Source organism: Accipiter gentilis, chromosome 2, assembly GCF_929443795.1.
Source record: "Accipiter gentilis chromosome 2, bAccGen1.1, whole genome shotgun sequence".
Taxonomy (NCBI): domain Eukaryota; kingdom Metazoa; phylum Chordata; class Aves; order Accipitriformes; family Accipitridae; genus Astur; species Astur gentilis.
Genome location: NC_064881.1, coordinates 40,125,394 through 40,140,243, shown reverse-complemented (window position 1 = coordinate 40,140,243; position 14,850 = coordinate 40,125,394). Strand labels below are relative to the sequence as shown.

General features: G+C 39.4%; 1 protein-coding gene across 5 annotated transcripts in view; it reads left to right on the top strand.

The window, feature by feature from the left end:
- The window catches only part of SAMD12 (sterile alpha motif domain containing 12), a 188,882-nt gene that overhangs the window by 17,226 nt on the left and 156,806 nt on the right, over positions 1-14,850 (top strand). For 4 of the 5 annotated variants that reach the window (XM_049824961.1, XM_049824954.1, XM_049824971.1 and 1 more), the window contains exons 2-3: positions 2,022-2,200; positions 10,700-10,816. In XM_049824961.1, coding sequence (XP_049680918.1) covers positions 2,022-2,200; positions 10,700-10,816 — 296 coding nt within the window. The remainder of the gene's footprint in view (positions 1-2,021; positions 2,201-10,699; positions 10,817-14,850) is intronic. The other variant, XM_049824980.1, reaches the window with a different exon arrangement.

The following is a 14,850-nucleotide window of genomic DNA, read 5'->3' as shown; positions in this document are numbered from 1 at the left end:
CAGATAAGAACAGCCTCAACAGACTGCTGCAGACCCCTTTTCCTTATGTGCTTTTTTCCCTATTAAAATAAAAAAAATGCTCTTGTTTTTGAGAAATTGGTCCTTGAAGGGGAAACCCAGGAGTTCCCCAAAATCTTCTCAGACGGTTTTCAGTGCTTTTAGAGCAAACCCACAACAGTATGCAAGGCCTAAGCAGAGAGAGGATCCCTTTTGAGAAAGAAAGTATTTTTAGCTGGAAGTCTTTCTACTGTGGTGGCCAGTGGAAACCCTGCCTCACCTCCAGAAGCTCTGCATTGTTCACCTCTTCTGTTTCCTTCCCCAGAAGGAGGTCCATGCAGGGCTCAGCTCTGGACATGATGTAGTCTAGTGATTCCTCCTCCTCTTCCTCTCATGCCGCCTGCTAAAGAATTGACTATTTGGAGAGGGATCTCTGTCTCTCTTACATACTTATAAAAGAAGTCTAGGATTAATCCTCTATAGCTACTCACAGTGAGACTGAAATTTCACTTCCCATTTTTAGTCTCACTAGTTTTCTGTGGGCCAGTGACATATTTTTCTATTCTTCTACACAAAATGGCTGCAATTTGTGATAACACATGTTGCAATTCTTTAATGCTTTCCATCACTCAGTGTTGTTAATGAATTATCCTTCATAATGTTCCTTTGACTTGAAGATAGGAGATATTTCTATCCCTAGCTTACAGAAGTAGATATTGTAGTGCTTGGACAGATGACTTATATTTTACAAATATTTGGATGTTTTTCAAAAATCTCAAGGAGAAAAGGCCAACTTTTTGGCCTCTGCTTTAATTCTGCACCAAGGAATTGCTGTAATTGAGGCTCAAAGTTTTCAACTAAGACTCTGGGATTTAAGGTGGTTGGATTTTCAAAAGGTGCTATAGAAGAACCCTTTGCCTTCTCTGGCAGCTTGAGCCCATTTCCTCTGAGAGGCTTTCAAGGGTTGATCCGTAGCTGGTAGAAACTGGCAGTTCTGATTCCTTTGCCCGTTCCCCGTCCTTTGCTTCTAAGCCAAGCAAGAGTAAAATGGCAGCTTTTATTTTGGCTTTACATTGTGTTTTGGGTTTCTATTCAGGTCTGTCAAACATTGCACCACAGTATCTGAGCAAAGTTCTTTTGCGTACAGGGGAAGTTGGGACTGTTAATTACAAGTAGCACTAAAAGTAGTGCAGTTACCCAGGAACATGAATGCAAAAATTGGATAGTCACATGAAAGGGAAGTTGCCTCAGGATCCTCACACATTTGAAAATTGCTACACGTGCCAAGAAGGTTGTTAAGGTTACTCTCTATGTGAGTGCTGGAAATGTGTGAAAATGATTAAACTACTGCCATAGGTCTAAATGTGCATTTCTGTGGTATGGTTTGCATTTGTTTTATTTTTTTCTCTGGCTGCTTTCCTTATTCCACTGTCATTAGTCCATACCTCATTATATGCTCCTAGAGAGTATGTCCCTCTTGCTTGTTAGGATGGTGTAGGTGGTATTTTGCAGTGGTACAAAGTGCTGAAAGAGAGATAATCAGCTTGGTAAGTCATTACTCCATGCACAGACTGACTTGCTGACTCGCTGTGCGCTGCTTACGTATCCCACATTGTTTAGGACCTAGAATGTTGTAGTAATTGAAAATGTAATAGAAAAACTTTAACTTGCTTGCCTAGAAAAGAAAAAAAGGTATGGCTGCATGATGAATACATGGGATATATTGTCCTACCCTAAGTAAAAGCTGTAAGTTGAGGGTCTTGGATGCTGTAGTGAATCCAGTAGAGCACAGTTCAGAACAGTAGCCTACACTAAATAGCCTTATGCAGTGCTGCATTGCCTCTCATTTTCTTTCTCAAATATCTCACCCTGAATCCATGTCAAGATACAGACAGTTCTTTTGCTGTGATGTGACATAGCTCTGGTTACCACGTGGCACTTCTTAGTAATTTGTGATAAATGTTTGTAACATTGGGTTCTTCTTTCCTAAGCAGTGTTTTTTCTTTCTCATATTTTCTCCCCAGCTATCCATTGCAATCTGAATCCAAATGGTATTGATCACCCTGTCCCGACAGAAGGTATTAATCTGCAACTTGAAGGTGAAGGAGTTGAATCACCCTCTGTTAAGAGCACTAGTACTCCAAAAGGGCCTGAGTCAAAAGAGACACCCAAGAGACAACAAGGGGAGCCAGAAATATCTAAGGTAGGTAGGACTGGGTTCTTATTTATTTTGGTAAGTCTTAAAAATCCAGGCTTCTTGAAGTCCTGGCTACTGCTTAAAAAGCACTTATCATCCTGTTAAAGACATACAAAGGTGCAAAAGTAACAGTCTAAGGAAGTGGGTGTTAGAGAAGCAAGATACTGTCATGGATTTTTAGCCCACACACAACTTGGACACCACACTACTTAATTTTTCTCTAGATGAAGATACTTAAAATAATGGAATCTCTCTTTTTCAGGCACTGTGGAGACTTTTTTTCCAAATGACTTGGGTAACAACCAGAAAGGGAGTAGATACATTTTCCTTGAGTCTTTTTTGTTTGCTTGTTTATTTTTTCCTGGAACAGGTAAACGAAGAGAAAGGTTCTATGGCTATAGGAATATATGGATTTTTATAAAGTGTGACTGAGTTTAATAAACTGTTAACTAATTTTAGGTAAAATACCAGGTCAGTTCTTCCGTGTCTGGTATGTAAGTGAGTATACATACTTCTGAGTTGAATTCCTAAAGACAAATGAAGTGTCTGTTCTCATTCATAAGCTGCTGTTTCTTGTTTGTGTGCAGCAGACGTGATTACCAAGTGCACATGAATGTGTGTGCTCCAGACACTTTGGGTATAGGACAATAATTTCTCAGATATGTTTTCACTAGAATGAAAAATAAGAGAATGTTAAAAAAAAAAGGGAGAGATTCTTTAAAAGCGTTATCAGTCTTTTTGATCTTTAAAGGCCTAAATCCAGGGTTTTGGGGGTGAGTTCTGCAGATTGGAAAATTGAGTTTTTACTGAATCTGACACTTTGGGAGTTAATAGAGCAAATAAAATGAGTGTCCTGGGTTTTGTTGTTGTTGGTTTTTTTTTTTTAAAGGTCCATAAAACGCAGTAACAATTAATTCAATGACTGAACAAAGAAGAGTATTTCCTACTGTCATCAGTACAATAAATCTAACAAATAATATGCATACAGTTGTGATGTATTTCACTTTTAGAATAAAATAGCATTAAACGTTTTGAGCAGTAGCCTTGACAATAAAGGCTTGGTATGAATTCTCCATTCTGATTTTTATCTAAAATAACTAGTTTTAAATGAGTACAATTTAAACTTATTTCATTCTGTCTTAAGTAAGATCCAGTACAAGTTGACATTGATCAAAATCACTGCTACCTGCAGTCTGTTTTCTGGCCAATTATTAATTAAGCACGTTGCTGATTTCTCTTGAACCCTTGGAGAACAGGTTTGTGCTTATTGCTTTGAATCATCCATTTGGTAACAAGACCACCACATTTTGGATGGCCTTTGAGACAAAGCTCAGCTCATAATACATTTACCCAGCTTTTTGCAGACTAAGGCAAGCTAACTTTGCCTGTGTTTCAACATGACCAGATGAAAATCTGCCCTGTATTGAAAGCTAAGGAGGTATGCTAAGCTCAGAGGAGATCTTACAAGCTTGGGTGTGAAGAAGCTAAATGACGCAATGGGGCTTGCAATTGAGAATGGGCTCACATGTAGTTGACATGGAACACAGGCAGATCAAGCTTGTATTTGCTTGCAAAATGCTCATCCTAGTGGAAAATCAGGATGAAATATATCAGTGATTTAATGTAATGGAGCCTGTTTCCACTGTCTGAGCTGTACTTGTTGGATTGATGAATAGAAAACCGTTTCCAAAGGCTGTCCCTGCTGGAGTTAGCTGTGGAGGAGGGGAAGCGTAGTGCTCTCAAAGTAGTGAAATCAACTGTTGGTTTCCTACATCTGACTGCAGTAGCTTTATTTAGAAGCTTAGGCATGCTTCAGATTTAAAAACAAACAAAACCACCAAACAAAACTAAACATTTTGGTTGATGGAATAAGCTTGGCGTAATAGTATCAAGCTAATGGAGTGGACCGTTTTTCTGAATGTATTGCTACCTTGTTAGTAACTTTGTTTTTTATGTGTTGTATTAACTCAGTGATGTTTTTCATCTGAATTCATATGTTATAGCCTGAGGTGGCCTGTCTTTTCTGGCTTGCACTGCCTTAAAGTTATAAGTCGTGTTGCTTTATCCTTTAAAATGTGTATAGAGTTGGGTTTGTAACTTGTGTGGCTTTAAGAGTTGAATTAAGCTGTCTTTATGAAACTTTACCCATGCAATCATATCTGTACAGTGGAAAGATGAGCGGGAATAGAGGAAAATATTGTAAATAAAACATTGTGGGCAGATCCATTTGTTTTACATTTCCTCATTGCTCAGTTGTTTTTAAAAACGTTTCTTTGCAATCCTATGTATTCAAATAATATTAACACATACCTCTAGTGAGACTTATATTGCACAAAGCAATGCAATGTATTGAATGCATTTTAAGATGCCTTATAGACCATCTCTGCTTGCAGCTTTCTAATTTGTCTTCATTGGGACCAATTCTAGCACTTTAAACCCCTGGCTGCTTTAAGGTTTTGCTGTCCAAAGAAACAAACAAAATCTCTGTTCTAATGATGTGTGTCCTCCTTTTTCCATCCTCAGCTATGGACTTGCAGAACAGTAGTAACTTATGGGCTACAGATAGGAGCTGCATAAAAAGGAACTTTAAATCTGTAATCTAAATAGGGAAGTACAGGTGCTTGTTTCTATATTTGGGATGCAGCAGAAAGTGTAGCATGAGTGAAGGATCACTCATATCGAAGTTCCTCATTAGTATGGAATCTAATTTTTATAGGCTGACTGAGGTAGAATTCTAATGGAAAATGGAACAATGATCTTAGTCTCCCTCAGCTGGTTTCTTAAGGAACCACCTTGTTACAAATGTGAGCAAGTCCAGAAAAGGCCAATATTATTCATATCTAATCTGATATGCATAATCCAGTGAGACTCTGATAATGTACAGGATATAATACAAATTAAGAAAATTATATGAAGTGTAAAAATACTTACCTTTTTTGTTTTATATATTTATTTTAAAGTGTGTATTTATGTATATCAATACACACACTTTCTTGGTCAGTAATTGATTTTTCAGTATTCATGCGATATAAAAAAATTCAGGCAGTTGAGTGGACACTTTTACAGAGCATAAAACTTAATTGGAGAGAGCAAGGATAGTTTTTATTAGAATTTTTTTATATATATTATTTCTTTAACCAACACCTACATCTAACCTCTATTGTGTGTGTTTGCTGGAATTCTTATATTTTCTAATTAAAATGCTACTTCTGGCTCTTATGTCTGGTCTGTTTGGTTTTAATATCATAGTTATCTCTAGATAAACACAATCAGTCAGGACATTCAGAGTTACTGACTAGAGTTCTGTTAAAAAAAATTAAAAGTTTTACTATACTTTTGAGGTCCTGTACTTCCCTGAGTATAGGCTTTAAGAGAAGGTGACTTTCTTAACAAGATTCAGAAAATCATCTCTTACGGAAATATTAACTTTTATCAAGGCTTCCCACATGTTGCAGTCATAAAGCCCTGTTCATTGTGAGTGTGAGACCCAAATCTGGTCTGTCACTTATTAGAAGAAGATTATTTATTCAGGGAGTTTTGATTCCTAAGTAAGGTGTGCATATCTGGTGACACACTTTGTCCCATTATGTGGTAGCAGCAGTAGCAAATAATAAAGGCTTTTTAATGGCAACCACTAGTTAGACTTTTTATCTTGTGTTAGCAATGGCAGGTTTTTTATCTGACTTGGAGACAAATTAACAGTCCTTTAAAATGTTCATGAAAACTATGAAAAGAAACTGGTAAAGTAAGTGAGAAGCTTTTTTATCTTAGCTTCTGTTGATAAGTGCTATACAGAGACCAGTAGACTATACTTTTTATTGCAGCGTAGCTCATTAATTCTTTTGGTTTCTTTTGCTGTCTTAAAGAACCCACTTTTTTTCAATATGACATCAAACAGCACTGAAGGGCTGACTGAACTCAGTCACAAAAGGATGAGAATTTATCTCAGCTTACTGGGCCCAGTTGAGGACTGATTGGGGTTGGAAGCAGCTGCTCTGGCTTCCAGGGGAGTTCTGCTCTGCTTGGGAAGTATTTGGTGTGTGTGTCAAATGTGTGATGAAATGTCCAAGCACAAAAGAGTGAGGCTTCTGAATAATAGGGGTGTCATAGATTTCTTTTTAGAAATGTAAAAGTGTTTTGTCAGTTATTTAAGGAAAAAAAAAAAAAAGTAGTCGTGCTACTGTTCTCTAACGAGAGAATAGAAAAAGTAATTTTCTAGAAGAATTCTTCAGATTTTTTAATCAGTGGCTTCTGCTTCACAGTGTTTATCCTTTTTGGTCAAGCTTATAAAATGGATTGGATGAGAAAGACGGTATTTGCCAAGCAGTGGTCCTGGCACTGAGTATGATGGAACATAAGCATTCATCAGCATAGCTGCTTGGTATGCTAAGACCATTTTATGTCCTCCCCTCCCCGCTTTTTTTTTTTTTTTTTTGCAATTGGTTGAGAAACACCAATGGCCACTGAACTGGGGCAATGAGGTTTTAGCATTTGCTTTGTCTTCCAATTATCCCCCTCTTGTGAAACTTCTGGTGGCCGCAGGATATGTGAACAAGAACCCAGACTGGACTGGCTGAGGTTAACAAATGTTTCGCCTGTTGAAGTGAAGGTTCAGCAGAACACCAGCTGGGCTGTTCCACTCCTCCAGCTTTTGCTTTAAAATTGTGTGGCAGGGTGGGAGGGTGTTTGAATTGCAGACCTCCACGTGTATCCCAGTGGAGGTGCAGCCCCTGGATGTACTGAACTGAACTGAACGGTTACTTTACTGACAGAAAGTTTGCTTTCCTTAGTTGATTTTTGTGGAGTTGTTGTTAACAAATTGCCAATGTCCACATCGGATCACTACAATGAAAGCCAGTAGATACAGTATGAGATATATTATTTTTTTTTAAAATCTTTTTTTTTTTCTCCCCACTCTTTGACCACAATAGTGACAAAACATCACTCACTGCATTGGGTCTTTTTTATAACTAGCAAAAATAGGTATGGAATCTGAGTGTACAGTATGTCTGAAGTGGATTTAAAAATATTTGGTAAATGTTAATATCAGATAGCTGAAATAATCACACTTCAGGGCAATGTGCCTTTCTAATATCTCATTCTGTGATTATTGGTAATGCACAATAATTAGTATGCTTGCTTCTGTCTTTGTTTTCAGTAGACTTTTATGTGTTGCATAGTTAGAAATATGTATGTTTTCTTCCTTTCAGGTGTCTAAATTGGGGGCTGAAATGTTTGATGTGTATATATCTCTTCCTCTCTCAGCCTGTCATTCATGATTGTGACCTCTGGCTGAAGTCTGAAGTTTCAGAACCATGTGGTGAACAAATGTTCTAGACTGAGTGGTGAAACAGGAGTGCTGGGTGACCCTGTACATTTCAAGCAGCTGCAGCTGATGTTTTGTTTATCACTCTGGGGTTTTGCTGGTGTGAATGAAGTGCTGGAGTAACCCTACCTGGAGTGCAGAATATAGCTGCTTGGTTCCGAATTTACATTGTCATGAGCCAGGAAAACAACAAACATCTTTCTCTGTTGGGGTCTTGTAAGCCAGCTTATCATAGGAGGACAAATGCCTGATTCAGAATCCAAGTGTATTCTTGCTGTAGCATGTTTTTCCCCATTGCTATATCATCCATTCTCATTTATATATAGTGTAATATGAAGGCCCGCATTTTTGCAGCGAGGTTTCTACATTGGGCATAAAAGATCTGGCTTCTCCTGTTCATCCTGTTTGCCCTGACTGCATGCCTGGGGATTCCAAAATATCATCTGCCCTGACTGACAGCGGCCACATGTAAGCGGGAGATCTTGCCTGAGTTAGTTTGTTGTGCTCTGCCCAGGACAGTGAGGGGAAAAGAAAGGCACCTGCAAAAGACCATTGTTAATTTCCTTCTCCTTCATCCTCCATCAGAAGGTGGGATTATTTTCCTATTGCTTCTCTTCTTTCTCCCCATAAGAAGTCAAAATAATTAGCTCAGACTAATATTTAGTTCTTTAGATGGGTATAAGTAGAACAGATAGAGTTTACTCGCAAAGATCACTATTGATTGACCTTCCAAACAATTTAAAGGTATCCTTTATGAAATTCATCTGTACAAGCATGCTCTATCTATGACTTCAGTCCATCAGGTGATAATAGCAAGAGAAATTTCTGTTTGTCAGGCTTTTTACAGTTGGATTTTCACCAAATCATCAACTGTGAAAATGTTTGTAGTGGTTGCATGCACACAGCGCATGCATGTGAAGGACAGCAAGGTGTTGGCCTGTGGGAAACGGTGCAGTCTGTGACCCTGCGGTGTGTTAGGGGCTGCACAAATGCACAGCAAAGTGGCGGTTTCTGCTGCAGGGAGCAAATGCAGTCCTCGTATAGGGCAGGCGAGAGCAGATGGTTACAAAGAGGCAGCTGAGGGAGCATAAGGAGGGAAATGTAGTCTGATCTGGCTCCTGTTGTCCTGTGAAAGCTATCAATGTGAAATTTGTGTTCTTTCCCATTACGCTAGTGTGAAAAGGAGCAGCAATTGCGGTACGTATTAGCAAGCATAAGCAGTAAAAAGCCATGGTAGTACTCTAGAAATAAGTGGGATGTCTAATGCTATAGATACATGTAGACACAGATGTGTTATTTAAAGGGGGAACTTCTATTCAGGGAAAAAGAAATACAGATAAAAAGATGGAGTGGCTTTTAGAGGAAAAAGCAATTCCATACAGTGTGTGGATGGCCAGTTCTGCTGCTTGCCTCGTTGTGAAGCTGCTCCACAAAGCTATCCAAACCCTCTGCTTTCACTTTGAAGCTACTTTAAGGGCTTCGTAGAGATTGCTTCAAAAATAAAGCAGTATTTTAATGACACAGCTGCCTTGATAGGGAAGGAAAAGTATAGAATCACCCAGTAAAGAAAATAATAGCATTGTGATTAGAGGGATTACAAAATGTATTATAGAGCCAATTTAGCATTTAAAATGGGAAAGCAGTTTAATGCTCCACTGCTGGCACTGCAGGTTCTGCAAATAGTGCATCTCATCTGAGTTATAACAATAATTTCATTAATCTGTCACATGTGTTTGCTGGACACTTCTGACAAAACTGATTTGCAGTTGCTGTAGTCCACCTTTCTCTCTACAAGTGGGAACTTGTTTCTTTTCCATTTTGAAAAATATCATAATTGCTGAGCACTGGGAGTATGTCACAATCACAAAAGGGTTGTGGAACTGTAATAGCCTTGATAATGTCTGAAGGGTGTTTCTTGTGTTATCAACCTGTCAAGCTTTCCCCTCAGCGCAGAGGTGCGCTAAGGAGGGAAGGGATTTCATTAGGAGAGTCTGGAAAAAGGTGGCCTGGGGCAGAGTGGAGTCTGTCTTCCCCTCAGTTACCATGGGTGGAACTGAGCTTGCTGATGAAGGCAACTTAAATTAAGCATCTATGTGTAAGCTAGGTGTCTAAACTCCTATTACATTTGGTGGAGATCTAGTCAGCATGCTCAGAGGAGTGTGGAGAGGGATCAGACTCCCATCAGAAGTGAGCACTGCTCAGCTGAATCTGTCTGTCATTTGGGGACTGCATTGACACTTGAGTTTAGGTATTCGGATCTCAAACTCAGTTCTGTCCTCTGCTTTACTAGCTAACCAGCCTCTGCATTTGACATTGAAATCATTATTAATGTCTGATGGAGGTGAAACCTTGTGTAAAGAGACTGTATTTCAGAAGCTGCATTTACCTCAAAAATCAATACTTTGAACACTGAGGCTAGACTAATGCCATGTGTATGGCTATGTTCAAGATGATCTGGCAAGCAAATACTGCTTAATCTGAAAAAAAGTCTGTCTTTTGGATTAAAAGGATATGATTGGAGTGTGCGTGTGTGTTTCATTTTCCCCCTTTCCTTTAATGGATCTTGGATTTCAGATGCCTGTTGCTCTTCACTAGAAGTGAAGATCTTGCTCTGTGGCTCAGTTTTTCCAGCTGTAGAAGAATGATGATAATTAGGAACAGTTAAAACTGTTCTTTTGGTAGAAAACTGAGATTTTGAATAAATTTGCTACCAAAATTTTGTCTTTTGTATGTGTATGTATGTAAAATTATTGTCCAAAAGCTCTGCAATGTGTCCCTGAAAACTGGAGAATACTGGCTTGGTCAGGCTGCCTGAGAATAACAAATGCAGCAGCACGTTTGCTCCTTGTTCCCGTTCCTCTCCATGGGACAGATTCTCCAGCTGTTTTCCATGGTGGGTAGTGGTGAAGGCTTCCACTGGTGCTTTGTCTGTGTCATGCCTCTGGTTTTGATTCCAAGGGTTTGGTGGATGGGGACTAGAGTGTGGTGTTTGGCTTTGAGGGATATCTTGTCTCATTTGGGGCCTTTAGGCGCAGCAAAAATGCCAACAAGAATGACCTCTGAAATCAAGGAGGCTTTTCAGTATGCTTTCATTTTGCACTTTGCAAATACTAGTTCTTTTTAGCTATTTCTGGATGTGGACTTCAGTCAGAAGTGTTTGTTTTATCTCTTTTCCACAGTCAGCTGCAGATTACTGTGTAGCTGATGTGCCACTGCAGGGAGCAGGGAAACAACTCCCAAATGTTAAAGAAGGCATTTTCTGTGATGCTGTGCATTATCAGTGGGGCAAGCAGAAGGTAAGGAGAATGTTGTGTTTAATGAGAGACAATTCTTCCCTTACCATGTTTAATTTGTTTAAGTAGCGTGGGGTTTCTTTGGCTGTGATGCCATTAAGTGAAACTTTGATATAGTGATTCGGCCTGGGGATGGCTTTAAGTTCCTACTTCTAGTATTTCTGTGCTTCTAGTTATGTTGATGGGGTACTTTTATATTGTCATTAACCACTCTGGGCATTTGCAGGGTTAGTTCAAAACTAAAAATGATATCCAAGTATGACAGACTCTTAAACTAAAAAGAGTGTTGTAAGTTTGCAATGGGAGAGCAGAGGGTGGGAGAAAGCAGTACAGCAGTATGTTTCTTTGAATTTGGGAGGTGTCAATATTAATGTGGAACTGAGGCCTTTGACACTTAGAAGAGACAAATGCTGTTGGTGATAGTGGCATCAAACATCGCAAGTAATTTCCCTTTAAGAGATTAGGGAATGTGAATCCAATTCCTTCAGCGAATCCACAGTTTAAGAAGAGAAAAGAGATTACCTTCTGTTTTTAGGCTATTTACTTATTATAGCTTTTGAACTGTGTCTTGTTCTGTTCATGCAAACTTGTGATGTTTTCCTGTTCTCTAAGTATACCAGCTGTCAGCCCTGGTCTGCCAGCCCTGTGAGACCCTACAGACAGACACATAGCCATCTTCTGCCCACCAGTTCCGTCTTCACTTCGCCTGCCAAACTGATCTTGTTAACCCTAGAGCCTGTATCTTTTCATGTACCCCCCCCCACCCCCCCACCCCCCTGAGAGCAAAGAGTTCACTAGAGTCAAAGAGTTAGCTACAACCAGTTAAGACTGGTGTAGTATTTAATCTTGCTTCTCAGACTGTTGCCTGAAATGGGAGATGCTGATCCTGGTCCCCATGGTGCAGTGCTACTAAAGCCCACCTGATTGAGATTGAATAACCAGCAGAATCTGCTTAGGGCGTCCCACCAGCCTGACTGTGAGTGTGCAGCGGGAGAAGCTCAACATGGGTTTCGGGGGACAGCCGTGCCCATCTTATGTCCCACAGCAGCTCACAGATGCGACCGTTCTCCTTGCAACCTCAAGAGCTGCAACAGTAGAAGCAGCTAGAGTGTGCAGCCTGGGCTGTTGGGGAGAGGGAGCAAGGCCACCGTTTTGGGTTGTAGGAAGCTGATAAATTTGCCATTTCTTAGAAAATAAACATTTTATTTCCTGCCTACCTAGAGGTTACCACACAACTGCTAGCAGTCATTAACATGGTCTGGAGCATCAATTCTTCCATCTCCCTTACCTCCTACTTCCTCACCCAGAGATCGTAGTTGTTACTGGTGGGGGCTGTTCTCAGAAGATGTACTCGGTAGAATGAATGTTTCTAATTTTACCAATATCTAAGAGTGAATATTGTGATGATGCATCAAGCTGCACTTCTAGGGTTAAATGCATCCTTGATGTGCATATCTAAAAATAGAAAACCTTCATCTCTGAACAAGGTAGAGTTACTGCGTATCTTCAGGCCTTTTTTCTATCCTTAACATAGAGAATCTCATAAGTGGGTATTATGTTCTGCCTATTTTCCTTTTTTCTCTAATGTCTGTAAGTGCATCCATCAACTAGTGATGACTTTGCTGACCTAGACACCCTCTACTTTTTTTGCCTTTTTTTTTCTTGCTTTAAACAAAAGCATGACAATAGAGTCTGTATCTAATGGTTTCAGAACTGCTATTAATTCATCTTTCATTCAAGGCTGATTGCTTTCAATCTTAGCAGTACACTTTAGATTGCAAAAGATTTTGTTGAATGTGTTTTCATTATGAAAAGGTAGATGTGACTGAACTTCAGCATGCCTATGCTGATAATACAGTCTTTTATCTAAATAAAGCTTATGTATAGGTTTGAAGATGTATTTTTAAATAATCAATATTCTTGCTGATTAAATAGAAAAACGTTTTCTCGAGATAGACTATCACAATTTTATGTTCTCCTTCAGATATAAGACTGTCTCAAACTTAATTCAGCTTTGGTGACTCAGAATTTTTGCTTTTTTTTCAGGTTTCTCCTAAAGAACAAATAGCTTAATTGTCAACATTTCAGCATTAGGTGGTGATTTGTGAAGTTGATGAGAAAAACTGAGAGTGTTATTCCATGTACTGAGCTTTCCTGAAGCCTTTATTGTTGACTGTAGAAGAAGAATCTGAAGTGCTTGTTAAGGTTCATGCTTATTAAAATGTCACTACTGTTTTCTTTTTCTGTAGGGAAGGCTACTTTATGGCTTGCAAACTATAGTTAATTGTCCACTGTAACTGGAAGCAGATTATTTCGGAAAAGTTTTTTTTGCCTGAATAATTATCAGCTTTGTTTTCCATAGCTGCTGTTTCATGTTCCCTTACTGTCTGTTGAAATAATTTAGTACTGGAAGGGTTTCATTTTTAAACAGTATTTTTGAAGGGGAGAAAAAAAATAAAGAACAGTGCCAAATGAAACATTCAGATCAGGTAAGTGTTCAGCATGTTGATTAAACTCTCAAATTCAAATGACGTTCAATTAGTTGTATGTGTCCATTAGTACATATTGCCCCTTCTGCTGTTTGCTGGGAGGAAAAAAGTGTAACACCTTCCTCCCTCGTTGCCCCGTTGACTTTTTCTCCCCCGCCCTGGTTTCCAGGTTCCAAAGGACACAAAAATGCTGATAAAAGCCCAAAAGAACAACAATAGGAAAGGAAGTTTGTCTTCGCTTTTGAATTCCAAAAAGAATACTGTAGAGTGTAGTCAGGGTGCGTGAACATGCCTGACGTTTGGGGGCGGGGGGACACACCACACAAGAGTGCATCCTATTGTTGTGCTCTAAAATATTTAATGTAAATTGCAAGTGATTCTAAAAACACAAAATAAACTGAACAGATGAAACTGAACCTGAAAATTAAATTAGCTCCTCTATACATGGCACAATGACGGCGAATAAAACTATGTCATTGTTGATGAAATTCTTACTTAACACTTTTCTGCATGTTCATCATCTTCTTCTTTCCATATCCCTCTCCCATGGTTAGGTTTTTGTTCTGGGTTTGAGGGTTGTTCCACCCCCACCCCTCCTGTTTTGTTTTGTTTTGACAAACCTGGTTCCCTTCAGGATCTTACGAACACTTCTACCAGGTTGTAGAGGGGGCAGGATGGAGTGGAAGTGCACGTGTGTCCTAGATGAGCAGAGCTGATGGTAGAGCGCCCCATTTAGTGGTGTATTTCCTGCAGCACGTTTCAGTCTCCAATCCCTACTTTCTCTCATTTTATTGAGTTGACTGCTTAGTTCTTTGACTTCAGTGAGTTGATGATCAATTTATCATCCACCTGAATTATCTCACTCTGGTTTTTATTAGTGATAGAGTACTCTGTACTAGTTGGTCAAGAGCAACCAGTGAGAACTGTCCCCTTTGGCAGCGTTTCCTTGTTAATTTGGCTTATTTTAATCACTTTGCCATGCTGGCAGTAGTTGGGGAGAGTATTGCTTTGCTGCTTTTGCTGCTGAGAGAAAAGTCTGTGGAAGTGCAGTCTAAATAGAGCTAGGGGGAGACTGAAACAGATTAGGAGGAAGAACAGGAGGTACCAATTTAAAAGAGTAGTAACCTTAATAACCAAATGTGTTTTGACTTTACACCACTTCACCAGCTTTACCAAATGCTTCAGTTTGTCGTAATGCGTAAGAGATGAGAACTGGGCGATCTTACAGTGAAACAGGAGATACAAACATTTTTTGTTCAAAGAAATGTAGCAGCCCTCCGCGTCCAGTGCTGTAATCATATGAACAATAGAATGGGGAGCAGTGAAATTACCCATCTCATAGCCTGGGATATATGATTGAGCTCAAAGGATCAAAAGAAAAAGCTGAGGAAAGCATAGGCTGCAGGGATAGTACGTGGATGGTGGAGATCAGGCAAAGTAGTAGAATATGTGCAGCAAAAGGGCATTTGACCGCAGAGGATGAAATGTAGTGCAAAGGAAGAATAATTTCTAGGATTAGTCTGAATATCCCACTGTAGTTATAAATCT